General features: G+C 39.8%; 1 protein-coding gene across 1 annotated transcript in view; it reads right to left on the minus strand.

Moving 5' to 3' along the window:
• Window positions 1-3803: 3803 nt before the first annotated feature.
• LOC146526091 (collagen and calcium-binding EGF domain-containing protein 1-like) overlaps window positions 3804-26826 on the minus strand; it is a 39009-nt gene continuing 15986 nt past the window's right edge. The window contains exons 3-11 of the mRNA XM_085152232.1: window positions 12226-12278; window positions 10461-10595; window positions 9862-9999; window positions 8896-9029; window positions 8533-8647; window positions 8213-8352; window positions 7703-7738; window positions 7467-7502; window positions 3804-6804 (exon numbers count right to left, since the gene is read on the minus strand). Of these exons, the coding sequence (XP_085008358.1) occupies window positions 6616-6804; window positions 7467-7502; window positions 7703-7738; window positions 8213-8352; window positions 8533-8647; window positions 8896-9029; window positions 9862-9999; window positions 10461-10595; window positions 12226-12278 (976 nt within the window). The 3' untranslated portion in view covers window positions 3804-6615. The remainder of the gene's footprint in view (window positions 6805-7466; window positions 7503-7702; window positions 7739-8212; window positions 8353-8532; window positions 8648-8895; window positions 9030-9861; window positions 10000-10460; window positions 10596-12225; window positions 12279-26826) is intronic.

A 26826-nucleotide genomic window follows, 5' to 3' on the forward strand; every position in this document is an offset into this window, starting at 1 on the left:
TTTACATATTTTGAGTCATCAGTGTTGTAGACGGCCATCCTTTTTTTCAAAAATGGTGGGTTATCGGTCGGAAGTGTAACTTGACAAACACCTTGCCGTATAAAAAGGGTATGTGTTGATTTCGATCGTCTTTCAAATCAATTTCTATGTCGTCGATCAATGTCTTTGACACAGGTGTGTAGTGTGGGCTGTCAAATTGTAGAATAGGCAAGCGGCGGTCATCGTCCGTGATATTTATAGCTCTTAATAGCCTCGCGTGGGCGTCACCCACAAGCTGGTAATCAACGATATCTGCATAAATAAAGATGTTATATTTTCCCCCGTATATGTCTGCGGGGTGCGGGGCATATGTGTTTTTATAATGAAGTACAAACGGCTCTCCTGTTTCGAATCCTAGGATTTCCGCCAGTCTCCCTCTAAATGTGAGAATAGTGCCCCTAGGTCCCATAACACAGGCATGGTTAGTAACTGTGTTGTATTGCATTTTAAGGTCTCCAGTGGTTTGGTACTGCTGACATTTAAAATTAAATTCTTTTATTATCTGTTCCACAGATGCATAATGACCCACAGACAGTTCGATCATGGTTACGGCGATGGTTCCATCTTTGACTGGGTCATGAATTTCCACTTGCGAATCTGATTGTGGAAAAGACATCCATATGCGTGGGTACTGTATCTCTATAACAGCAACCTCATACGGCTGATCCAAAACGATAGGTTTTGCTAGCTTTGTTCTAAAATTAGATATCTTATTACCCGGGTAAACATGCGCCGAAGCATTCGAGAAGAGGCTTACATAGAAGCCTGCATTGTTGTTGTTCTTTTTATTCATGCTTTCTCCGTCTATGCTCAGTGTTGAATGAATGTGTGTAGAGCTGCGTCATCTGAGTTAATTACGCCTCAACGATGTCTTTTTCTGGAATCCACGAATTAAAGCTGTCGGGCCATCCTAGCCATTTCACTAGCACATGCTTTTTCCGACCCACTTTTTTTCTAGCCAATATGTTTTCAATTTTAAATGTTTTGTTTTCATCAACAACCACACGTTGTATCTCAGGCTCATAAAATGACCCTTTCAATACCTCTCCAGCTAGATCCGCTAGTCTGTACACTGGGGGCTGTCTCCCTATACGTTCCTTGACTGTGAAAATCTCATCGGTGTAGGTCTGCTCGTATCCTTTTCGAAACTTTCCTCTCAGTTTTGATATTCGTACAGTGTCGCCAATATTAAATTTAAAGCACAGTTCCCTCTGAGGCCTCGTTTTGTACAGCGCGTTAAACACCGACTTCTCATTATCCTTATTCACCTCTGCCGGAGCCATTTGGATAGATCTGTGATAAGCATTGTTATATGCTTGTGTGAGATCTGGTATGACATCTACATATCTCCGGGAGTTGGCTGATGTTAAGTACTTCCACATTCTACCCTTGAAGCTACGATTGAATCTCTCGACAATACTGCATTTAACCTCGCTAGCTGTTGAGAAATGTTTGATATTATATCGCTCCATTAGGTGTTTAAAGGTTGTATTATAAAACTCTTTGCCTTCATCTGTTTGTAGTTTCACAGGGATCCTACCCTCACTAAGTATATCCTCAAAAGCAGCTGATACAACATTCGCTGTCTTGTTTGTTAGGCATCTAACCCATGCGTATTTTGAGAATACATCTATACATGTTAGCAGATATCTCACATTATCATTATCTGACACATATTCACACATGTCAACCAGATCGGCTTGAAACTGTTTGTCGATCCCTGTCACCAATACTCTATTTCTGGGGAAATGGATCCTCACAGGTTTATGGAGTGTGTAAGTGTCGTCTTGTTCTAAATAATGTTTGACCTGAGATATTGGAGGTGTTACACCTGATGCCTCCCCTGCCGCTATACGTAGCTTATTTAAACTGGCCAACCCCGCAGGATGGGCTGGATCATGATATATTTTATGCAATGTGCTTTCCATGACTGTGCAAACCACAAATGACTAAGAAGTTGGTGTTAACACGTCTTTTTATTTAATTTTCACACAGACACAATCACAGACAATGGATACTTGAACAGCACACATTAAACCAGGTGTCTCCCACCCCAGTAGTTTCCAATCATGCGGAGCATGGCTGGTTTAACACGTCGGGCGCAAGTACTTGCTTCTAGCAGGTCCACAATGTTGTCATTAATGGCGCATACTATATTTCGCTCTGATCTCAGTTCACACATGAGGTGTTCTGCAACTCTGCGGATTTGTGTTCCAGTCCCATCTGTGGTGTTTGAGCGTACAAACAGCTGGATGGCTGGGATGAATCGGTCAGTCTTGAGCCTTATCATCACATCGTCATAGTAGGTGTCGAAGAAATACTCAGACAATTCCTGCAAGCAGCTGTGTTGCACCTGACTGGGGTGGCCTGTTTGGCATCCGTAACATGTCTCTTGTAGAAACTCATTCAGCGCCAACATCAACAGGTGGAGAGTTGCGAGTTTGATGTCGATTACAGTTTCCTCCCACAGGTCTGATATGAGGGGGTCCTGCGAGCATGATGGTGAGGGTGGTGGAGTCTGGGGGGTCGGGATTAGCAGCCCTATTGATGGTGACTCTGACAGGTCCCACGACGGCGAGTCATTCTCTGTAAAATGAAAACCACAAGCTCTTAATTTGTCACATAGATACACACGCAACCCCACACACACCCCTCACATTAAACCTACCAGTTTATTGTTTAGTTGTCGGAAGGTCTTATGATTTTAGGTTTGCACAGGGTAGCAGGCAAACCAGTCTTCGGACAACTCGCCAGATCGTCAAAAACAAGGCGTTTTCTAATACTCTCGTACGCAGTGTTGAGTCTGTCCCTCTTGATCGCGTCGTCAATCTGGCTAAACAGACGCGACAAACCTCTCCAGTCGCACCACTGTATAAAAAACAAGTCCTTAAACCATCTTGTGCGCTCTTCAAGGTTTAGAGGGTAAGGATTTAACCTCCAGTTTTCAAGCCCTCTGGAAGCAATAAGACTATCCCTGTCATCACATGCACTGAGAAAAATAAAGTCTTCAGGGTTGCGATTGAAACGATCAGCCTCAACCCTGTAAAGCTCAGGGCCTGATGCACTGTTCCACTGGGAAACATACAGCACCTCTGGGAAGCCCACATTGTCCAGGTCCGCACACACTACGGTCCGGAAGAGCTTCCAGTTTTTGGTAGAGATGCTTTGGGGTTCCCCCCAAAACAATCCCTCGCCACAATCTACACTAAGCACAACTGTCCCTTCGGTATATTTAATGGTATACACATACCCTTCAGCGCCGCGATATTCTAACTTAAATACAGTCCCATCTACGGCATTTTCACAGCGTTGCTTTTTACGTTGAGGACCCCGGCTGCATACTCCTGTAGACATACCTAGAGCGGCTGTGGCATGGGCGATGTCCTGGCTGGGTGTCATGGTTGATACAGATGGTATTCTGTGCTCCTTAGGTCGGTGAGTCGTTGGGGTCCTTAGCGCGATGTGTCTGTGCTCCTTAGGCCGTGGCGGTGATGGTCTTAGAATGTGAAAGGATCACTTTTATACCTATATAACCTAAGCCATCCCACTAGGAGGAGTCGATACCGCCCAGAGGGTGTGTTTTCACACCTGAACGCGCATGCGCCGAGCACATCTGAACGCGCATGCGCACACGCACGAATCCGACCAAACGGGGTGGGAGGTGTGGGGTGGGGGGTGAGGGGGGTGGGGGGTGGGGGGGGGGGGGGGGGGGGGGGGGGGGGGGGGGGGGGCAAAAAAAGTGCAGGTGTATTACTACTAGTGAGAAGTCTGTCACGAAGTGAAACACACACACACACACACCCGTAACAGACACTGATATATATGTGTGTGTGTGTGTATGTAAATGCATATATATTTAAATTTTTTTTAAATATATATAAATATATATATAAAAAATAATATGTGTGGTGAACCAGATCACAGCACAAATCAAACATATTTCACAATCTCTTAAGTTGTGGGGTGCACAAGCTCAAACAGGCCCTCACTGTCAGCCTGCACTCTATAATTATCCCTACAGCTCTGTACCCCAAGACATTTCACCTCTGACCTCTAATTGTTACACCTTTCATAATAACATGCAGCCACGCAATGGTTCAACAGTCAGCGCTGAACATAATGATGAGCACCAGCCTGTACATGAATGCTAGGATAATCCATGTATGCTCAAAAACATGGAGAAATATAAACACCTTCTAAGTATGTGACGGTGGCAGGGCCCTTTGATCAGGTAAGTAAAAACCTGGGTGGGATTCACAAAGCAAATTAAAGAACGCAACGCTTTGCTTTGAGAAAGCACCATCTGAGAATTAGCACCCTCTGCTGGTGGCACAGAATAAATCCACACTTGGTTCGAAAGTCAGAATCATCTTTATTTGGCCAACTTTGTGCACACAAGCAGGGAATTTGAGTCTGGCTTTACTCTTTTTAGTGCTGACTAGTTAGTGCACTATGTCTCAGAAGTTTCTGGATTTCAAACTACTGTTGGCTGGGTCTTTCTTTGTGAGTTGTGCCTGTGTCCGTTTTTCACAATTACTCAAGCTTGCTTTTTCAGTGCAGCAACAGTGCATGTTAGATTCAAAGTTGGAATTGGTATGAGTGTGGTCTGTTTTTTTACCCAGTGTCATCTGGGACAGGCTCCAACCTCCTTGGGACATAAATTGGAAAAGTATGAGTATGAGTGGGCTATAAATTTGGCAATTGCTATTAATCCATTTATGGCACAAAAACCCTCAGGTTGTCTTATCAAACTGAATTGGTGATTATTATGTTATTATTATTATTATACACATTTATTCAGCACCAAAATCATCCAGATGAAAATACTAGAGTCTCAAATTAGTTTATTGAGTTTTCCATTGTAATGTACTTATAGTGGACACATTTTAAACTGTGTTCATATTTTCATGTGGGGAGGATAAATCCTGATAGCGACTGCTCCTGGTTGCTCCTAGCAACCTTGTTAAAACATTTTTCATATAAAAATTTTATTATGCTGAACTGAAGTAAAATAGATCATTTAGGGCGATTATTAGCTGTTTTATATTTGTGTATATATTATTGCTCTGTGTAATTTGAGAATTCTGCATAGTGTGCTGTTTCTAGACTTAGAGCTCCTGGCTCTACTCTTTTTGGACCTCTTGGGCTTTAACTTTCACATCTGCTTTATTTTGTTGTGCTCCTTCTTCCTGATGTAGCTGTCCACTGATATTGTACAGTATAGTGATCAGTATAAGGTGCAGAAAGCTGCTTCTGGTCAGATGGAAAAAAAAACACACAAACACAGAAGAGTGGATTTGGCAAAATGAAATGGCTGGCAGTGGACAGATGTAAGGGTATCAATGGTTACAATAAACAGCATCAATGTTGTGTCACAAGACACGATAAGATGACTGATCAGTTTCTTTTCACTAACTCATCTACCAAGGCATTTTAGAGAGTATAGCAGCTGTGGCAGTTTGTCTTATAACAACAGCTGTAATCTTGACATTTTGACTTTACTCTCAAAATAATCAGTAATATATATGTTTTTTTTAAACATGGCATCTCCTCTGTAACCTTTGCTACATGCTTTGTTGAAAACCAGCTAATTATTACATCTTTTGAAACTGATGGACAACAAATTCAAATTGAAAACTATAAAATAACTACATTAAGACAAACCTTGACAAGCACTCAGTTTACCCTTTTCATAATTTACTTAAAAAAATAAAATAGAATAGAATAAAATGAAATAAAATAATAAGATAAATGACCAGCCGTCTTCTTGTCTGTCTTGCTGGCTCATCCTCCAATTTTAAAAGATGTTCAACATTCTTCTTGAACATGTTCATAATGAACCCATTAAGTGAGTTTAAAGATTATTATGTGTCCATTTTTTACTTTTTAAAATCATTTACATCACCTCATATTATTTCTAAGTGGTACATACCAGGTGATTTCTATGTGTTAAATGTTTTTTCTATTAAAATTGATCTTCTTTAATTTTACAATTTTAACAATACCATACTCATATATCTTTATTTTCTGAAGACCCCCTCAGAGGTTAGCTGCACAGTCAGTGTTCATGGCTGGATGCCACAGGCAGGTGCCGAGGAGGGTAACAGCGCAGGGCCTGGGTCCTCATACCAGTGCCCTGGAGGCAAACTGTGAGTGGCACAGCAGAGCTTTCGTGAACAGACTCAGAAACAGGAAGAGATGTAGACGATAAAGTCGGTCGTTTGAAGTGGTTCTGCTCAGAGGCACAGCTCAGAGACTCAGACATAAAGGCTCACGCGGCATCTTTCTCACTCCATGTCCTGCACGCACACCCTTCACTCTCACATCCACTTGAAAGGCAGCAAAACAGCGCTTGCAGTGGTCAAAGCATCAGATTTCAAAATTTAAGTTGCTCTCTTTTACTGTCTGTACCATTGTTGAGAGTTCAAGCAAGGCTCATCCTAGCCATAAGGTTAGGAATTATGTACACACTAACATTTTGACCGCCAGCATCTGTTATCCTCTAAGCAAAGAGTCAGGATTGATATGTTGTTTGCTGGGATCAAGTAATTGTTACTCTGAGGTGGACGTTAGAGGTCAGGTATTAAGCATGTGATCTCCTTTTCCAGAGCCCCACTCGACAAAATCTGCTTCCCCGCTGTAATGAGGAGGACTGTCCAGAGAGATTCCCCGCTGCTCCCCAAACACCTTCTCTTGCAGTTCGATTATGTCATTTCGGATGTCAGCCATCATTAGCAAAAGAAAGTCAAAGGAGCCAGGTGGACCCTAGAGACAGGCGAGAAATTGATTGGTTAGTTAATTAATTGTGCACATGCAGCCTGAAAATGAAGGGAAAGCTGAAGGCCCCCAAAACAGTGCAGCTCCTTGAATGGTCACTAAATCATTACTCCAAATGTCAGTTAGCCCCCATAACTAGTTTACCCTTTACATCACAGCTGTAAGCTCACCCTTTTAAATTTAGTCTAGACTTAAATATATGGGGTTGCAGCCACAAAGGGATTTAGCAAGTAGCTGTCTGCTAGTATTTACCACCTTTTGCCCATGTTTGTGGCATTTGTTCCTTTTAAAACATGTTCAGTAAAATTATCTGATGAATAATGTGGACTAATATTACAACAGACCAAAAAGTCTGTGTTACAGTTTTCATGGTAAAGTTTTTGCATGTTATTTTTATGCTACATTGGACTTATTAGCAGGTATTGAGTGTTTGACTGATGCACACTTAAGGTGTATGGATGCAGCTTGTCAACCAACCTTGCAAGACTTTGTTTTTTTAACCCTCTTATCCATTTATGATCACTTCTAGCACCTAAAACGCTTAGACTAAAGCTTTACACCAGGGCTCCGTAAACAAGTAGGTGATTTCACAGTGGCTATGCCTATCATTGATATAGTGTGTTATAATCCATACATCTATAATAACTTACAGGTGGGCCTCTGGGACCTGGAGCTCCTCTGTCACCCTGCAGATGAGAAACAGCAAACACTGATTGAGTTTTAACCTTTTAAACTGTATTCAGCTTGCTTGCTTCCGTGGACAATAAGACTCATAACAGGGGGCACTGTAGCTTCATGCATGGGAAGAGCATCGGTGGTGAGTTTAAATGTCAGAATGGTGAGAGGAGGTATAAGAAACAGTTAAAAAACAAAAAAACTTAACAACCTTTAATCCATCTCTTCCTGGCGCCCCGGGTGGTCCCTGTATAAACGATTGAGAGATGGGTTTAAGAACAGCAGGTTTTCTTTCAATCACAGCAACAGTTACCTGCTTAAACTATTATCATACAGTTCATCTATTCATCTCTGAGCTATCTCTTTCCACTGATGCAGTACTGGTGTCTGACACTGAACAGATTTTTTTCAAGGCAAAGCAAGTTTGCTAGTTCCAAGTAGTGACTTCTGATATCAGTGACTATTGGAGGCTCTGCTGCAAAAAAAAGACTCATAAATTGCAGGTACAGTCTTCAGATTCATAGTAAATAGCAACTTATGCTGCCAACATTACTTGTAGGATTTGGTTGCTAATCCGCTGGAAATGGATTAATAATACGTCTCTACATCAAGACAGAACTGGATGCGTCCCAGCACCAGTCATGTCACTGCGCCAGTGGAAAAGGGTTACAGGTAAAGCCTGTAAGAACACCTAAATTATGGTGCCAGTTTCTTTCCTTACCACTGGTCCCCTGCGGCCTCTCTTTATGTGCTTTAGGTCAGGCTCTGGACCCATGGGTCCCATGTCTCCCCGAGGGCCAGGAGGTCCAGGAGGGCCCCTCTCCCCAAGGTCACCTCTCATTCCAGGTTGCCCTGGGTGTCCTGGTAGAGACAGAAGAAAAATATTTACCTTTACGAGCGAACATCATCTGTTCAGAACATTTCATTTGATTATTTTCCAGTAAATCTATTAGGTAACTAGCCAAAATATTCTCCACTGTAATACAGTGTCTGTAACTAGAGGTGGATCTGTCTCTAGGATTTCCATCAGTTTCATATTACCTGGGACACCAGGAGCTCCTGGAGGGCCGGGAAGACCAGAAAGGCATGGGCCATCAGGTTTTTTTCCTGCTCGTCCCAGACTTGGTTTATTACTGCTGTTGGCCAAGCCAGGTACCTTCAAAAGAATAGAAGAACGTTTAAACTAAAATGAATTTAAAGGTCAGATGTTGTCCAACACAGTTTGACTTTGTGAACAATTGAACAATTTCTTTAACATCCTCAGTTTTTTTTTTGCAACTATTAAGTCTTGCTCACTTTTTAGCCATCATCATTTACAATAAATGGTCTGATCGACTGACTGAAAGAGTTCATAACTGAATGATTCAGTCATTTGGTTTAACTGCTATTACATAAAGATGTTACCTGGTTGGGTGAGTGTGTGTTTCCCAGCTTGAGTTTCAGCTGCAGTAAACTATTTTTCATGTTCATAAAATCTTGACAGGTGAATGAGCAGGTACCAGAACTCATCAAGGTATCTGACTTCCCTGATGAACTCACTGCAAGAACGAAACAAGGAAATAAAATTCTCAAACTGTACTGCATGCTGTTAAGTTAAATAACAGAAGAAAGAAGTTCAGTCAATTTTTTTTTGAATTCATATGAGTTTAAATACCACCACAAGCAGTTCTGTAATTGTGTTTTGATGTTAACGGATTTTTGTTTTCGTGTTCATTTTTTCTTTGCCTCTCTTTTATGTCTGTCTCTTAACTTCCATTTTTCCACTGTCCACATTTTTCATGGTTATTTCCTTCTGTATTTTGCCTTCACCTGTGTCTGATCTCCATCTTTTCTACCTTGGGTTTATATCTTCCTGTCTTCCTTCTATCAGTTGCCAATGTGTTTGCTCTGTGTTTGTTTTTCCTGTTGTAACTCATGCTCCTGTTTTTGGTTTGGTTTTATTTTCATTTTTTAACCTTGTGTTTCTTTCTTTTAAAAAATCACCTAATAAAATGGGTTCTTGTCATTCACTTTCCTGGCTTTGCATCCTAAGTTTGTCATGCATCTACTCACAGTTGCAGTTATTCAAACAACCTTCTTCTGTTCAACCTCACATAAAATCTCACATCTATCTTTGTTATAACATAATCTGCCCTACAACCAGCTGGAAGCGATATCTTATTTAAAACAGCCAAAGGCCTAAAAGAATCTGCTACAAGTTCTGTTTACAGCGATCAATTTATTTATAAGCACATCTGAAAACAACAAAGGTTGACCACTCTACAACTAAAATGAACGAAACAGAGCAGGAAAAATAGAAGACAAACATGGAAAAAAAAAAAAAAAGGCTCAAATGATGCGATGATGAGTTACAGTGGCACAGAAACTTACAGTTGTGTATGGGGATGCAAGAGTGTTGATCCGATGCAAGTATGTAACCACTGCGACAGCGACACTCAAAGCTGCCCACTGTGTTCACACACTCGTGGTCACACAGACTGCTGCCTGGGGCCTCGCACTCATCAATGTCTGCATATTTTTGTGTGATAGAGACAGAAAGATAAAGTTAGTTTACAGTAAATCTCAAGTAAAATTTGAATGTTTATTTCAATTCCTACACTTACACATAGTAATTTCACATTTGTGTGTTTTCAGGTTCATTTTTTATTGTAGAATTTGAAAGATGAAAGTCATTTTGAGGTCTTAAATGTAATTAAGAGCTTTTTAGAATTACTTTTCCAGGTCCTGGTCTAAGCCCAGAAAGCTGGTGGTAATAGAGAGAAAATGTTTTGCTGCACAAAACCACAAGAGGGAGCTATTTCACCTGTTTAGTTCCACACCACACTTGTTACTTAGATCACTTTCAAGAATAAAGAAGTGTGGTGCAGTGAATGACAAATAGCCTATGCCAAAAGCATATTAAATTGTAAAATATAAATATATATAAATATAAAATTATTTTCCCAGAGATAACGATAATGAAAACTGACCCAGGCAGTATGGAGATTTGTGGTTGCGGTGTCTTTCTCGGTCAAAGCGATATCCAGGATAGCACGTGCAGACAACTCGTCCAAAGTTATCAGTGCACTGCTGCTCGCAAGGTGACGCAGCACACACATCCACACCTATAAAGAGGAGTGTGGCGTGAGCATTTTATACAGCTTCATTACTGCTTCGTTTTATTCATAGAGTTTCAGAACAAGTAAAGAAACATCTCAAAAAGGGTTTACACATATCACAGTAGGATGGGTGTAACACAAGCAAAACATTTACAAAGTAATGTACAAAGTTTCCATACAAGCCATTTCATTACCTTTATTACTGACACAGTCTGAAATATTATCATGTAACTCATACCTGTAACTATCTGAAGTTTCCTCCATATTCAACACAAACAATTTGTGGACAAGAGATTTTTTTCATAACCTTACATCAGTGCAGACTCTGCATGGCTTTATTCAGTTTCATTAAGTTCATGTTTTACAGTATCTCATCACAATGAATGTTGGAGTTTATATACGCCACTGCAACCTAGAGTTGCTTGCTTGTTATTCTGCTGTTTATATGTATTTCCCCATCGTGGGAGGGGCTGTCAAAGCAGAGACACCCAGACCTCCCTCTCCCCAAACACCTCCTTCAGCTTTTCTAAGGGTGAAACAAGGAAACCAGGCACGAGACGTAATGTCTCCAGCATGTCCTGGGTATGCTCCAGGGTCTCCTCCTGGTAGAACATATCCAAAACACTTCATCTAAGAGGCACCCAGGAACCACCTCAACTGGCTCCATATAATGTGATAGAGTAGCAGCTCTCCTCTGAGCTCCTCCTGAATGACTGAGCCTTTAACCCAATCTTTAAGCCTGCGACTAGTCACACTAAGTCTAGGATTTCATCTAATAAGTGTATTGTCAGATTTTCAACAGAGTAGCTCATGTCGTAGTTAGTATAGAATATAACTGAAATCCTACATCAGCCTGCATTAAACTTGTGTGCTATTAAGTCAAAGGAACCATTAAACTGAAACATTAAAATGCAGTTATTTGATCTCTTCTCTGGGTTTCTGTGCCTCACTTATAGCCTCTGGCTGGGGCTGTAAGCACCACAGCATTTGGAGATTTTAATGGCATGTCAAACAAAGTTAAGCACGGATTTATTTTGTTTATATACTTTATTATAACTTAATTGTTGCTCAAGTTGACTCAAGTTCAAATTTTAACCTGCTGTAAGAAACCTACTACAGATATAATCATATCTATTGTCAATCTTCAGTCTCTCCTTATATATCAGCTATTCACAAATAATTTAGGGAAGCATTCGTTCTTCATGGGGTCATGGAAGAACAGCACCGTCTAGTGTCTGATGCTAATTACTGTTACCATCTGGAAGCTCAGGATTACAGTTTTAGAAAGAAACTAAATTGTTTAGCAATGCTTTTCACCAGCCCGTGAGATCATGGCCATGAAAGCTGACAACTTTCACAAGAATCAGATGTTTGTTGTGGAAAATCACAGTTGTCAGTTGTCTTTGCCAAGACATATTATTTTTTATGTGCCGTTTGTTTCAGGTGATTGGAGTGTACAAGCTATATGAAAGGACTGCTAAACTGACAAAGGTGTTCCACGTTATGTTTTGTACAGTTTGTTATGTTTATGAACTGCCTTCGAGGAAAACAAAATTGCATCAGATTTGAAACATGTGGATCCAGATGTGAGAGTTTATGAGCAAAACTTATGTGATGGAGCAAATGGTTTACCTACTTTCAGGTATGCACTGGCCCATCACAAACCTGAATCCTTTACAGCACTTCCTCCTGAAAGAAGAAAAGGAGAATATTCAACGCCAATTTCAGATCAGCTGGGAAAGCCATTTTATTTTATTTGAGTGATACCGCCGTTATATGTTTGATACATAAAAAGCCATACCCAGATGTTGATTTGCTCAGAGGGAAACAGAAAACCTCCATATGTAATAAAAAGTTTGCAAACCAGCACTTCTACAGTCAAACCAAATCTTTCAGTTGATGTTGACTTTGTTACATATTGGATCATGTGATCAGACAATTACAGAGTGGTAAATGAAACAGCAAAAACAGGATAACTGCTGTGACGAATCTGCATTTTAACTGTGTAGCGCATTGCACTGATGAAAAACAGGCTTGCATGATGCACTTTTCTATGCAAATGTGATTTGTTGCCCATCAAGTAGAAATGGCTATTTTAATTAGTAAAGAGCCAAGAAGCAAAATCTGCTTGGTAGAGTCAAAAAAGCTTTGCTTCAGAGAGCAGTAATTAAATTGAATAATTTCAGCACTGCAGTTTTATAAGTTTGTTGCTGTTCACGTGAACTTTGTAAAGTAAAAAATATTTGGAAAGTGTACACCGCGAGCCAACTGTTTTAGTATTAAAACAGTGTATAAGTGTGTAAGTGCAGCTGAAGATAAAAGTGAGGACAACAATGACATCCTGCCACCCTCACTGACAACTAACACATCATCATTTAGAGGAAGGTATTCAGCACTAGCAGCAGCAAACAAGTAAAGAGCAGCTTACTTTATACGCATTATTAACCTGCATCAAAACAGCATTGGAAATGAGAGAGGTCATCCTTTACAAATAACAGTAGACTTAGAGTCAACTAACTAACTATTGCAATAATAAATAAACCCAAGAACTCAAGTTCATTTTGGCAATCTGCTGACAAATGAGCAACTAGCTCATTTGTCAGCAGATCATCAAAGCTGCCTGAGGGCTACTGGTCTGTTGGTCTGTTTCACTATAGTTTTAAAAAAGTAGGTAAAAACAAGCTACAGTTACTTCTTATTCTGAATTTTAGTCACTGTACTTAAACTATGAATTCATCTGAAAAACAAAAAAACAAAAAAAACTTCTAAGAAGTTGTTTACAGTCTACTTTTGTGATGTAAACTCGTAAAGTCGTGTAGATGCATTTGTCCCTAAGTCAGCATTGCACAACAATTATTGGGCAAGAAATTTTCTCACACTTGATTTAGGGTGTTTGGAAATGACAGTCGTTCAGCAATCCCACAACAATCCACCACATGTTACAAGCATCACAGCTGGAAAAAAAAAACAGAGGAAATGGCTCAGAATTTCTAGCAGCACAGCATGCAACAAATATCACACATGCATGCTTGAAAAAACACAGATGAATTCCCAACTCCTATCCCGAAAACTGCAAGCTGTTACCGGAGGGGATTTAGCATGCTGCTTCAGTCAAGGTCCCCTCAAGACAATAAGTTGCTTTTATTTTCCTCCAGCCTCCATGCAGTGTAACCTTAAATCACTACGAGATCCCCCTCCCTCTCTTGAATGAAAAATAACCTATAAAATAGCGAGGCCAGCCTTAACTGATGAGATCCAGATGAGAGTGGCTTTAATCTGCAGCCTGTAGCGTGGAGTGTTGAGAGGGATGTATAAAGCCAGGCTCTGAGCTGAGGTGGAGAAAGGCAAGTGAATACTGAGATGAAGATTGTCACTCATTGCATCAGTCAGTCAATCCATCAATCAATCACTCAGTCAGTGATCTAAGTTGGGCTAATGTGATGCAGATGTACGTCTGAGCAGGAGGGTTTCTTGGATTTATATCGTTGGCATGACAGCAGCTAAAAAGATTATTTAGCTTGAAGATTAAAGTAGATCTGGTTCTGATCAACTTTAGAACAGCTGTAATTTAGGACTACACATATGGCTTAACGACCCTATTTATTTGTTTCAGCAACCCAGCGGTTTGTAAAAGTAGAGGAAACCATGGTGCATAACCAAAGAAAAGAAATGGCCCAGTGCATGCATAAAACTACACACACCCCTCTATGCTCTTTTTTCTTTCTCACTCTGAAAACTTATCTGAAATCTTATGACTCCTTCACTTTCTCTTCTTGAAACAATTTAATAATTCTTGAACTGCTACAGTATGAAGCAACGTGTTATGTTAGCCACTGTTTTTCTCTCCTCTGCTACGTTCTTCCTTCTTGTCTTGATCATTTTTCATTCACATGCTTTCTCTCTCATTGGTTGTGCATGTTGACGATCACATATTGAAAGCCAGAGGTGTAGAGCGTCTGGCTCACCACCACCGCAGAGTCAGCTTTAATCCTGAGCTGTTTTTGCAGGTTTGTTTTGTTAGCTATTAGCTGAGTTACCAGCAGACATGTTTTTGGTTGTGGTGTTAATCATTGACTGTTGAGTATTTTTTATTTTAGGACAGAAGGCAGAATCCAAAGAAGCAGTACTTGGCTGGTTCAAGACCTTCTCTCTCATTTGTTTGTTTTGGCCAGGGCTTCCATCTCCCTTATTTGTGTTCGGTTTTTGCATCATTAAATTTGCTTTGAACTCCCAACAGCTTGTGGCTTCTCATAGTTTATGGGTTCCTCTGAGCCAGTAATTTAGGGACCGTAACAGCCACTCTGAACTTTACATGTATGGCTTTGACACAATGCGCACTTTCACCCTGTTTGCAAATGTTTTTCCCTTGAATTTTAGCCAAGCTGTTCATATTCCCCACAGGGTAAAATCTTGGAACACTTCCTACCTGACAAACTAATTGCATTCCCATAAGCATCGACTGCTTACTGCTTTTAGTGCTAATTAGGCAATAATAACACGTTAATAAAACCAATAGCCCAACATCAGTTTTGTTCTCGTCTTTCTTTAAAGACCAACTTTGAACTCAAATTAGACTAAACAATCACATTGCTTGACAATTTTTGCTGGTGAAATTGCGAGTTGTGTGTGCAACTCTTTTAACATAAGTCACCCATAACACCCTTCTCTGTGCAGATGTGTATACACAAATATGCATACGGCTGTGGAAGTGTAATTCCAGTTTCTGCTCATTTCAACAACAAACCAAAACAACTGACAAATGTGTGCTGTGTCATGAGTCATCTTAATATAACAGGGAAAAAAGAGGTGTCATAAATATAAGAAAGTGTTCATAAAATTAGTCATAAACACAGTGGCATGCAAAGGTCTGGACACATAAGACACAACTTAGCAAAGAATTAATTCCATAATTGATATATAGACACTTTGGTACTAGAAGAAAGTTTGGAAGGAATAAAAGAAAATTGTTTCACCAATAAGATGATACCTAAAATGCTACAAACCAAACACGCTGGCTTGTTTCTGCATGGTGTTCAGTGGGTCCTTAAAAAAAAGAGAAAATGGTGCAAATGGGGGACAAAAGGAGAAGTGGCAAGCCTATAAAAGAACCAACTAAAGAAGATGAACAGTACCTAAAAGTCCTAACCTTGAGAAATAGGAAAAGGAAATCCAGATAAGACTTGAGACAGGACCTGAGAGCTGCATCTGGCCTTTCAGCTGATCCTTCTATTGCCCAACAAAACCTCATCAGAAACGGTCTCACTGGAAGGGTGCAGGCCAGGGGAAGGCAGGGGTATGCAAAAAATATAGAATAACTGGAGGTAAAATGAGTAGCAACTTGTCTTATGGACCAATAAATCCAAATGTGACATTTTTGGGTCAAATCCTTGTCAAAATGTGCAGAAGAGGTTGGTAGAGAAGTACAACAGTAATTGTCTACAGCCATCTGTAAAACATGGTGGCGGCTCTCCCCTGGTTTGGAGCTGCATTGTCAAAATGTTTGGAATTAGAAATGCGGAAAAGTATCATCAGATTTTCATTCGCCATGCAATACCATCTGGAAAGCATCTGATAGGCAACAGGTTCATTTTTCAGCACGGCAATGATCCTAAACACACTGCCAATCCAGTAAAAGCTTAGCTGGATAGAAAAACACACAGTGGAATACTACCAGTCATCGACTGGGCTGCTTGGAGCCTGGACCTCAACATTATTGAAGCAGTGTGGGTTCATCTTGACAAAGAACAGAACAAAAGTCAGCCAACATCCGAAGAAGAGCTTTGAAATGTCCTTCAAGAAGCTTGGAGAACCATTCCTGAAGACCACTTAAAAAATTACAATAAAGCTTGCTCAAAAGAATTCACGCTGTTGAAGAATAAAGGTGGTCATATTGACTTTCAGGGTTGTTAGAATTGTAAAAACTCTGTTGGTGACTTATATACTCTATTTCCATGTATGATTGCACATATGCTGCAGCAAGAGTACTGACAGGGACTAGAAAGAGAGAGCATATTTCTCCTATACTGGCTTCCCTTCTTTGGCTATTAAATCCAGATTTAATTCAAAATCCTGCTCCTCACATACAATGTCTTAAATAATCAGGCCCCAACTTATCTTAATGACCTTATAGTACCATATCACCCCATTAGAACACTTTGGTCTTGCACTGCAGGCTTACTTGTTGTTCCTACAGTATTTAAATGTAGAATGGGAGGGAGAGCCTTCAGTTTTCAGGACCCGCTTCTGTGGAACCAGCTTTCGGTTTGAAGACAGATCTCTACTTTTAAGATTAGACTTAAAACTTTCCTTGCTAAAGCATATAGTTAGGGCTTGATCAGGTGACCCTGAATCCTCCCTTAGTTATGCTGCAAAAGGTGTATGTTGCTGGGGGATTCCCATAATGCATTGAGTATTTCTTCTTCAGTCACCTTTCTCACTCACAATGTGTTCATAGACCTCTCTGCATTGAATTGTGCTTGTTATTAATCTCTGGCTCTCTTCCACAGCATGTCTTTTGTCCTGTCTTCCTTCTCCCTGAGCCTGGTTCTGCCGCAGGTTTCTTCCTGTTAAAAGGGAGTTTTTTCTTCCCGCTGTCGCCAAAGTGCTTGCTCATAGGGAGTCATATGATTGTTAGGTTTTTCTCTGTATGTAGGGTCTACCTCACAATATAAAGCGCATTGAGGCAAATGTTGTTGTGACTTGGTTCTGTATAAATAAAATAAAATTGAATTGAATATTTCTCTGTAAAATAATAAAAAAAAAAAACCTAGGGGTAGCTCAAGTACTGTGACCTTTATATTTCATCTAATGGTATGTCTTTAAATTTCATTTTTTGCACATTATTTACCTGCTTGTAAGTATATTTGACTATGCTAATTTAATTCCAGAACAAAACATATTTTCATGATAATAGTGCTGATAATCTGTAAAGTACAGTTGAGCTTTTAAAATGTTGGCAGAACACTTCACAAGTACTTGTTGAATGGCCTAAGATGTTCATAAACCCTCTAGCTCCATATCTATGTCACGTGTAATGAGTTGTGGAGGTAAACAGTGTTTGAACTTCTCTACCAAGCCCTTGTTTGTCAGTCTTCACCGAAGCATATCCATCACCTTTGATGTGTGTGTTGTATTTGAGGAGTTATGATACAAATGTGTAGAGAAAAAACAAATCTGAATGTTAACAGAATCTGCTCAGCAATAGTGAATACTAACTGAACTCACTACACATCTGTAAACTGTACATACATAAGCAGCATGTCAGACTGAGCAGCTCTCCCCTGGGTGTCTCTGGTGGGTGGGACAGTGGAGGCTGAGGCGTCTGGACAAGAAGTTGAGGGTGGAGGAAGAAGTGACCCGTGTGTTTTTGTTTTGGAATGTGAAAGTATGTCGGTCAGCATGACACAGCCTCTAAAACACACCCCATTAAACTGGAATCAGTCTGAGCTTTGTGTGTGTGAATGTAAAGGTTTGTGCACTGGGAATCTGAGTGTGTTTCTCATTCTCTTCATTATATATAATAGTTTTAGAAGTTGTAGTATAATTTTGTTGGCTAGAAATGTTTTATATTGGCACCAAATATTAGCAATTAGTGTCATTTAATTAAAAGAAAAAATGTCGGGATCTGCCTGCCAAAAGTCAGACAATGTTAAGCATGCATGCTCATGTCTGTGAGAATATAGAATACATGTGTATATATGGTCTTATGTGTAGGAGAGTCTGTGTGAGGGCTTGGATGCCATCCAGTAATCTTGCAGCCTTTTAATGTCAGTCAGGATTTATAAGCGAACCAAACGATGATGTTAGCAAGCACCCTCTCCGCTTTTTTTCCATGTCCTCTCAGTGCACTTTGCTTGACTCTCCTTATATTCAATCTATGATTTGAAACACGTCAATTTATATTCAGCCCGTCCTATCAGCATTGCTACTTGTTGACATAATCTGTCTCGCTCTCTCATCTGCTCAGACTGACATGATGCCGGCCTCCTGTTGCTCTCCAGCCAAGAAACCTGATGAGGTGTCTACCTTATCCATCTTCATTTCATGCAGATGAATATTGTTCCATCCTCCATAAGACTTTCTGAGGCCAGGAATGGTCACAACCTTTTACAACAACCTTTAAACTGCAGTGTCAATCAGGACCAGCTGTCTGATGAACTTCAAATGATGCTTCTTTTCCCCACAGATACTGTGAAGCATGAACAAACCATTAAGGGGACACAACAACTTCCCAAAGAATGTAACTTAACACAAAGTGTCCCATTTAAACAAAAGCTTGTGTCCAGAGTAGGAAGCAACAGTGTCCACATGTATGGACTATTTGGACGTCAAAAAATGAATCCTGTCAACTTTAGTAATATTCTCAATGTTCCTTTAGCCCTACAAAAAGCAGCTAAATGACAGAGGTCACATGACTTGTAAACAACTAAGACATCAACAGCACATTAACCTTCATGATCATCCAACAACTTTCTGAAACATTTATCAAACTTATAACCACGTGAAGCTGACCAACAAATAGAGACATATTTTCACATTTTTACATGCAGCCAATTTAGAATAAAAAATTAAACTAACAATTATCTCTTTGGACAGTGGGAGAAAATATGGAAAGGCTCCAGCTGACCAGTAGGTTAGAAGCCAGAAACCTCTTGCTGTGAGATGACAGTGCTAGAAAAATGCACTCCAGTACTGAATACCTGAAAACTCCTGGGCTTCCTACTACCTGATCACCAACAGCATGCTCGTGTGCTAAAATAAGATGTTAAAAAATAAAACTGCTAAACATGTTCATGTGGGCATTGTTACAGACATTGCTAAAGTGTGGAAATATTGTGGATCTATATTTGCAGAGTACTGTTTATATGTCATAGTTGATCTCTTTACTGTGATAGGAGCTGTGCCGGTTAGAGCCACTTGCCTGCAGCACACAAGAGTTCAGTTTTGGTCCCTTTCAGCTTCCACAATTTTATAACACTTTGACAAAGACAGCAGCATTATAAGCACATCGTACTACAGTGGCCCTGAGAGTCCAAACGGACTGCAACTTAACAAAACACCATCAAAAAGAAAAATGCTGCAAAAGCACACAGAACACAATGGAAATGGGAAAAACGACAACGGAAATAGGAAAAAAACACAAGGGAAGTGTTTCTGGGGAGACAATAACCCGAGGCTAATAGTTAGGCTAACACACTTACCTCTCATCTTTTCTTTCCTCACAAAACCAATAGATCCTCCACTTCTTTTAAGTGTCTTCCAGCGCAATTCTTAGCATATTTTGGTTCCTGCAACTGGTCCGTCGGGTTATTGTCTCCCCAGAAACACTTCCCTTGTGCTTTTGAAAATCAGGTTTTTTTCCCATTTGTGTTTTGTTTTTTCCTATTTCCGTTGTGTTTTGTGTGCTTTTGCAGCGTTTTCTTATTGCTGGTGTTTTCTTAAGTTGCAGTCCATTTGGCCTCTCAGGGCCACCGTACACATCAGATACAGAAACACAACCCATGGAAACAAAATGGATCCAGCAGAACAGTAACCTTAGAAGATCAAAATATGGACCTACAGTAATTGCCAATAAGTATTATTACTTGTATCCTATAAAGCACACAAATACAAATGAAAGTACAGTTTCATAATTTTCTTAAGAAATAGCAAATAGCTTTTCTTCAAGTGTTTTCTTAACAGTCATAAACAATGAATCTACTAAAACAAATAAGCGGCCACGACACTGCAGTGTTGAAAAGATTTTTAATGAAAGCTAGGAATAAACTGATCAGTTTTCCACTGTTATTGTGTTGGATAGAAAAGTTTATATTAAAGGCGCGGCATGATTTGGATGTTTATGTTTTTATTATCTGTTCTGCCCTATGAAGTTAGCTTAAAGGAACCCATGGCCTTGTTACGACCCCGGTTCACCCGCAACTCATTAACAGGCCTACATGTACTACTTCGTGTTAGCTGGCCTATGCTACTGACATTTCTGTCTCTCCAAATCTACAATAAAATATAAATACTTTATCTTGTAATTAGTATTAAGAAAATACATGGGTGACAGAGAGGCCTGGACAGGATTTGGGCAGCCTCTTTTGGCTTTTGTTGATATACTGTCAGTGCGGATGTAATTAACTGTGACAGCTGGCTGCTGTTTTTGACAGCTTGTGTATCTAGAGGACAATTAATTACCATACACAAATCATTGGAATTTGATTGGGCACTACATGGTTTGTGCTTATCCAATAAAAGACCTTGATTAATGATCTGTGATTGATACTCACACATCCTGCAGACAAGATTCCCCAAATTCTTGTTAATTTTTGGAGGTTAAAAGAGAGCAATGCAAAATCTATTTTTTTTAAAAAAAAAGACTCAACGGTGTCTGTTGATAGTTTAGCTTTGTTTAAATGTTTAAATGCAACCTCCAGGAAGTCACAAGTTCTCCATATTATAGCATACAATCTTTGGTTCTGTCCATCTTCTCCAAACAGTCAATTTTGCTGCGGGTGGCTGACCCGTCAGCTTCCTGCCCAGCATGGGGTACAGGCAGGGCCATGTAGGATCCTAGCCTGCTGTGGGAGCTGTTGCCAAAACCAGCATGGCGGCATTGGAAGAAACTCGAGGACAGTTTCCAGAGGCAGGCCTTGGGGTAGATCATTTTACACTGAAGATTATGTACTTTAGCAAGGGGTCTCCTTCCAGAGGGGGAATGTTCATTGTTATGTTTTTAAATCCGACAGTACCTTGATTTATTTTTGCATTTACAGGTGGGAAAGTTCTGCAGAGGATATTACTTGTAGCACATAGAGAGAACAGTGGTCCTGACAGTAGATCAGTGTGTGTATGACACTTACCATGGATATTGCTCCAGTCACTGTGCATTACAACTGCCTTTCATTTAACTGAGTGCTATTGTTTTGCAGAGTTTATACAGAGAAGAATGGGTAATAGGTCTTAGCATTGTCTTTGGAAATGAGTCTCATCTCATTTTTCATATCTCTCCTCAAGGTGCCAAGATATGGGATGAACTGAGGCAGATGTTAAGATGTGGCAGGAAATATCAAGAAATAAAAATAAAGGAGGTGGACATTGATAAGAGGTTTAAAGACAGGGACGAAGGTTTTTGTTGGTTTAGAGTTCTCCCTCTTGGGACTCTTGTTGGAGGAACACAGGAAGTGGAGCTCAGTGAAGGTCAACAGCCCCTTGACATACTAGGACAAGAGACTGTTAATGTGTGAATATACGTGTGTACATCTTGTCATTTTGATGGATGCTGCTTTCTGATGTGGCATATATGTGTCACAACTGTGTTACAACATGTGCATCAGCTGTGATGTAAATGATTTATTTGCTCAGCAAGTCTCACAGTCGCAGGCAGTTCAGTAACTTGGCCGGCTGTGGTGTGTATAACGATGTGATGATGAATTACACTGAAGCACATTAGCACAGTGAGACTGAACAACAGAGCACAATTTTGGAAGGAAGCCACATTTATCTTTAAATCTTATATATATATATATATATATATATATATATATATATATATATATATATATATATATATATATGTTCTTCTGAGAGTCGCTATTGTCCTTTTTCTCTGTTGAGATTTGTAATTTTCTTTTCAATGTATTGCTAGTCTTCTTGTGGTTCAACTCTTTGAAGAAAATTTTATAAGGTGTACTTTCCATAAGCCCTTTGTGTGGGTTTTTAAATCTGCACTGAAAGCACATTCATAGTACACAAGTTCATACTTTTCTACCCATTGTTCCACATCACAACTGAGACATCAAGACAATTCCAACTACTTGTCCTTCAGAAATATTCCCAGGATTTCTGTCTCCACAAATTAAACAAAACCCGTCCTTACGCCAGCTTCCCCCTAAAGGTGTGATGGTGTTGTCCACATCACAAGTACATCTCTTAGTGTTAGTGTATAATTGTATGTGTGTGTCCTTTTCAACTCGTGTAAGTATACATATGTGAAGGTGTTGAGCACGAGCACATCCTCTCTGTTTATTTGCTCTGCCAGCCCACTTCCAGGACCCAGGCCTCAAGGGAACCATCAGATCTCTGGTCTAACAGAGGAAGCTTTGACTGGGAGCCCAGGAGGCCTGAGCCACTTCCACCAGAGTGCAGTCTGACCTGCACTTCTCCTCCCCTGTGTTATGCCTCACCTCTCCTCATTTGCCATGATATCTCCTGCCTTCCTCCTGCCCTGACTCACTTTAAAAAATACCTCTTAAACTCTTCCCTTAATTTTTCACTATACAATTTTGCGTGTCTTAACAACAGAGTAACAGCAGCAAACTCTTAATTCTATGCAAAGGAAAACATGCTTGCTGGAATTTGTGAAACTATTCCTAAACTAGACCCCTTACGTCTTGTTTGCACTTTGTGCCGAAAACCTCAGACCACAGACGAGTTGGTCAGCTTAACCTGACAATGTCATTGTGATATTTTGTAAATGATGTTTTGTCATACATGATTTCCTGGAAAACTGCTTGCTTGAATTTCATGATTTATTTTCAAATTTCATGGCAGATTGTTAAACTAAGGACTGCGGTTTTAATTCAAAACAAAATTGGTTAGTAAGTGCCTAGTTGTTAAAGGACTGGGACACTTATGAGGCAACATGGGATTTTCGCTTCATTTTGCTGGGGGAAAGGTTTCATGTAAAAAAGTTTGCTTCAGTCATTCAGATTTCCTTACCTCTTATTCTCATGTCGTTTCAGAGCAGCCACTTGTGCCTGAACTCATTTGCTTTGTCTTCCAGCCTTTTATTGTAGCAGAACTTAAAACTGAAATTTACCAGAAAGGTCATGCTGTGAGACAACGCTGCTAATTATTCCACCACCACCGCAGCCTATTGTCTGAGTCATGAGAAATTGTAATGAAGGCCCTAGAATACAAAAAGTACTCTTACCCAACCTGTAAAATATAATAAAAACAAAGCAAAGTACTAATAATCACTTTTCCTCTGTTCAAATCACAAAGTCAAGCTAAGCCATAATCCTAGCAGGTCAGCTGATATCAGTGGTATCAGTGGTAGCCTTCATCAGCTGATGCCTTTCTATCTATAATGTCATTTTATAATTATGTTCATCCAAAATAATTAAATTTTATATCTATAACAGTTAGTTATGAAATAAGCTGAGCTGCCCTGTCCACAGCTGCTGTGTACCTACATACTGCTTTGTGGCCCACCACAACTCCTTTCATATTGTGACACATTTATGAAGTATCATACTTGTTGTCACGGATACCTGCTCTGTTCTGTGCTTGGGGTTTGCTCTCACTACAGCCTGATTTCCATGTGTGCACAATGACAGGTATCCAAGAGTGGGGCCAAACTTCCAAATGTAAATTCATTCAGATGGAAATAACAATCATGTGACTAACATATGCCACTTTATCTCAAACGTGGTGATATGTGTATATATCTGAGCTCCACATTCAGCAAACACAACACTTGTTCAAACAAACTGGCAGCAACAAATAATATATATCTACAAATATTTTTGCCTCCTTTCCCAGCAAAAAAGCAATAAATGTTAAATATTAAATGCATCAGACTTCAGGGCCAGAAAAAAATTACCTTCTTTTTCATCTGGAAATGATGACAGACACTGAACAGCAAGTCATTTTTGCCAAAAACACAAGATAAAATCACCACATATTTAAAATCTATGTAAATGTCTGAAGGGGAAAAAAAGCAAAATTTAATAAAGTGATGTGACAGCAGTTGAAAAACAACTTTCAGCTTGGCTTAAAATCTCAATAAATGACTTTTCCAGGCTCTGGGAAAGTTTTACCTCCATAAGCATCACAAGATGAAAAATGTAAAAAATAATAACCCACCTTGTTGCAGTTCAAATGATCTCTGCATCAGTTTTATGCATAACTCTTTTACAATGTGGCAGCTATAATCACCATTCTTAAAATATCAGCTGTTAACTCTTAAATGATCTTAAAACAAAATGAACAGAGCAAAGCAATTTCCAGTCATTTGGACTCTGCTTGTTGGAGTTTGAATCAGAACGGCACTGTACCTGACTAAGGGCTGAGACCAAGAAAGGCTCATCACTTGATGAGAGTGTCTCAGAGCTCTGCCTGTGGTCTCTGGCCTTTGTGACCCTGTCGTGGCTCAGTGTCTCTGCAGGAATGTGGCATCTCTGACCCTCTGAGCCGCTTTTCTGTGACAGACACATGTATGATCTGCTTTGTCCAAGTCTACAGGGACATGAAAGTATTTGGCATTTTACCTGACATGAAAAAAGAGCTTGAATGGAGAACACATGGTGAAGGAGATGAAGAGGACTTGACAAATTACATGTTTATGCATGTTTATAGCTATATTTCTATGGAGGCATTTCAGAGTAAATGTTTAAAATGCTGCTAAAAGCAAAATGTAAATATAAAAAAATCTTTTTTTTTTTTTTTTTTTGCTTCTTGGTTAAATTGGAATCAAGAGGTTTCTGACTCGTAAGCAGAGCCAGACAGGAAAGCACATACACTTTAAATAGTAAATGATTGATCACCCTTGATATTCTATAACAGCTAAACACATCTATCCCTCTAATTGGCAACAATTTTACAGTTGGAGTTTCAGTGTTTGTAGCAGCTGTAATGTTTCAGACCTCAAAAAGTCTTTGATTTACTCACTGGCCCACTGATACCAGATGTTAGTGCCTCTTTCCCACATCACGAAAGCATCTTGGGAGACCACAAGAAATATTGTCATTTACCAAACCGATGTGTTTCCATCACATTACTCACTGCATCATATTTTGGCATAGCATACTGGCAGAAATTTAGGTGAATGAAAATCCAGCAGTGGACTGGCAAACTCTGACTAGTGCTTTATGTGTGACAAAGAGAGAGACGCTATCAAAAGTAACACTTATTTTTTTTTGTATGGATACTATTTACTTTAACATATTTATGGAAGTAAAACACTGAGATGAAAATAAGTGTAAGAAAGAGTGACGGGAATTCTGAAAGAAGGGCAACCAGGGACCAAAGAGGAATGGCTAAGTGCGAGATAAGGGTGAGGGAGCAGCTAAACATTGAGGTCAAGCTAACGACAGACCCCTCATAATGATGTGTCTGGTTGAGTTTACATGCCAGACAGGAAAAAGCTGCTTCTTAAGGAGGACCTTTTACTAAAAATCTCACAAGAGACTAAAAGTAATGAACTGATAAAACCAAAAAGTTCTTCCAGATCTTCTAAATGGCCTCACGACTTCGTTGATGTTGGAAAACTTTGAAGGCATTGCAAGATTTATCACTGTTTTTATCTGCAGCTCCCCAGTTGTTGAATTCCACTCCCCCACCATTCCCTATTTTAATTTTTTCCTACACAATACACGTTTCATGCACACAGGCACATGCACACAGCTGGGCTTGTCGAATTCAGACAATACCACAACAAAAATGTTGTTCCGGTCTGTTATCAATTGGCTGGTGATTTGTTTTGTTGAGGTATTAATAGTGACAGGGTGGCCATAAAAGGGCAGAACAGAGCTAATCTAGAGCAGATTGTTTGCCCATAAACAGCCATTGTGCTTGTCCAGAGGGTCGTTCAGGTGTGCGCTAATCAGAAAAAGATGGAATATGATTAGTGGAGTTTTTGGGGAGGTCCAACTCTGGTCTAAAGCCTTCCAAAGACAAGTATGCCTCCATTAAACACAGGAAGCATAACTCCGAAGAATCATAAAAGGGTTTTTTTTTCTGACAAAAGGTGTTTCTCATTGTAATGAAACATAGGTATAGGTATATAGCTTCATAGAAAAAAATTATTTGCGGACTCCAAGTGTGAGAAAAATGAACAGGTTAATGTTCCCTCAGCTTGGGGTTTGTTGATCGTAATCCAAAGTACACAGACAGAAAACGCCAAAGGGAGAAAAGTGAGTGATAGTTTGAATCGGTTGCCTCTGCGGACTCCTGGATGCAATGCAAACAACCTGTAAGAGGATCAAATTCAGTCCACTACTTTTTTCCACTTGATGAGAGTTTCTCTGAGATATTAAGAGCTTGAGGGTAAATTTGACCTTATCTAATGTGTGATGTGGACTGAGCTGAGCTGTCAGTACCTTTCTTTCAGTATAAAAATCCCCAGAAATCACACATATACTCTGTAGGTATCAAATATGTGCACACATATGTTTACGGTTTAGCTCATTTTGTCCCACTCATTGAAACTATACATCTATGTACAAACTAAGACAACATTTACCCTTATGGA

This window comes from Neolamprologus multifasciatus, chromosome 1 (genome assembly GCF_963576455.1).
Source record: "Neolamprologus multifasciatus chromosome 1, fNeoMul1.2, whole genome shotgun sequence".
NCBI classification, from domain to species: domain Eukaryota; kingdom Metazoa; phylum Chordata; class Actinopteri; order Cichliformes; family Cichlidae; genus Neolamprologus; species Neolamprologus multifasciatus.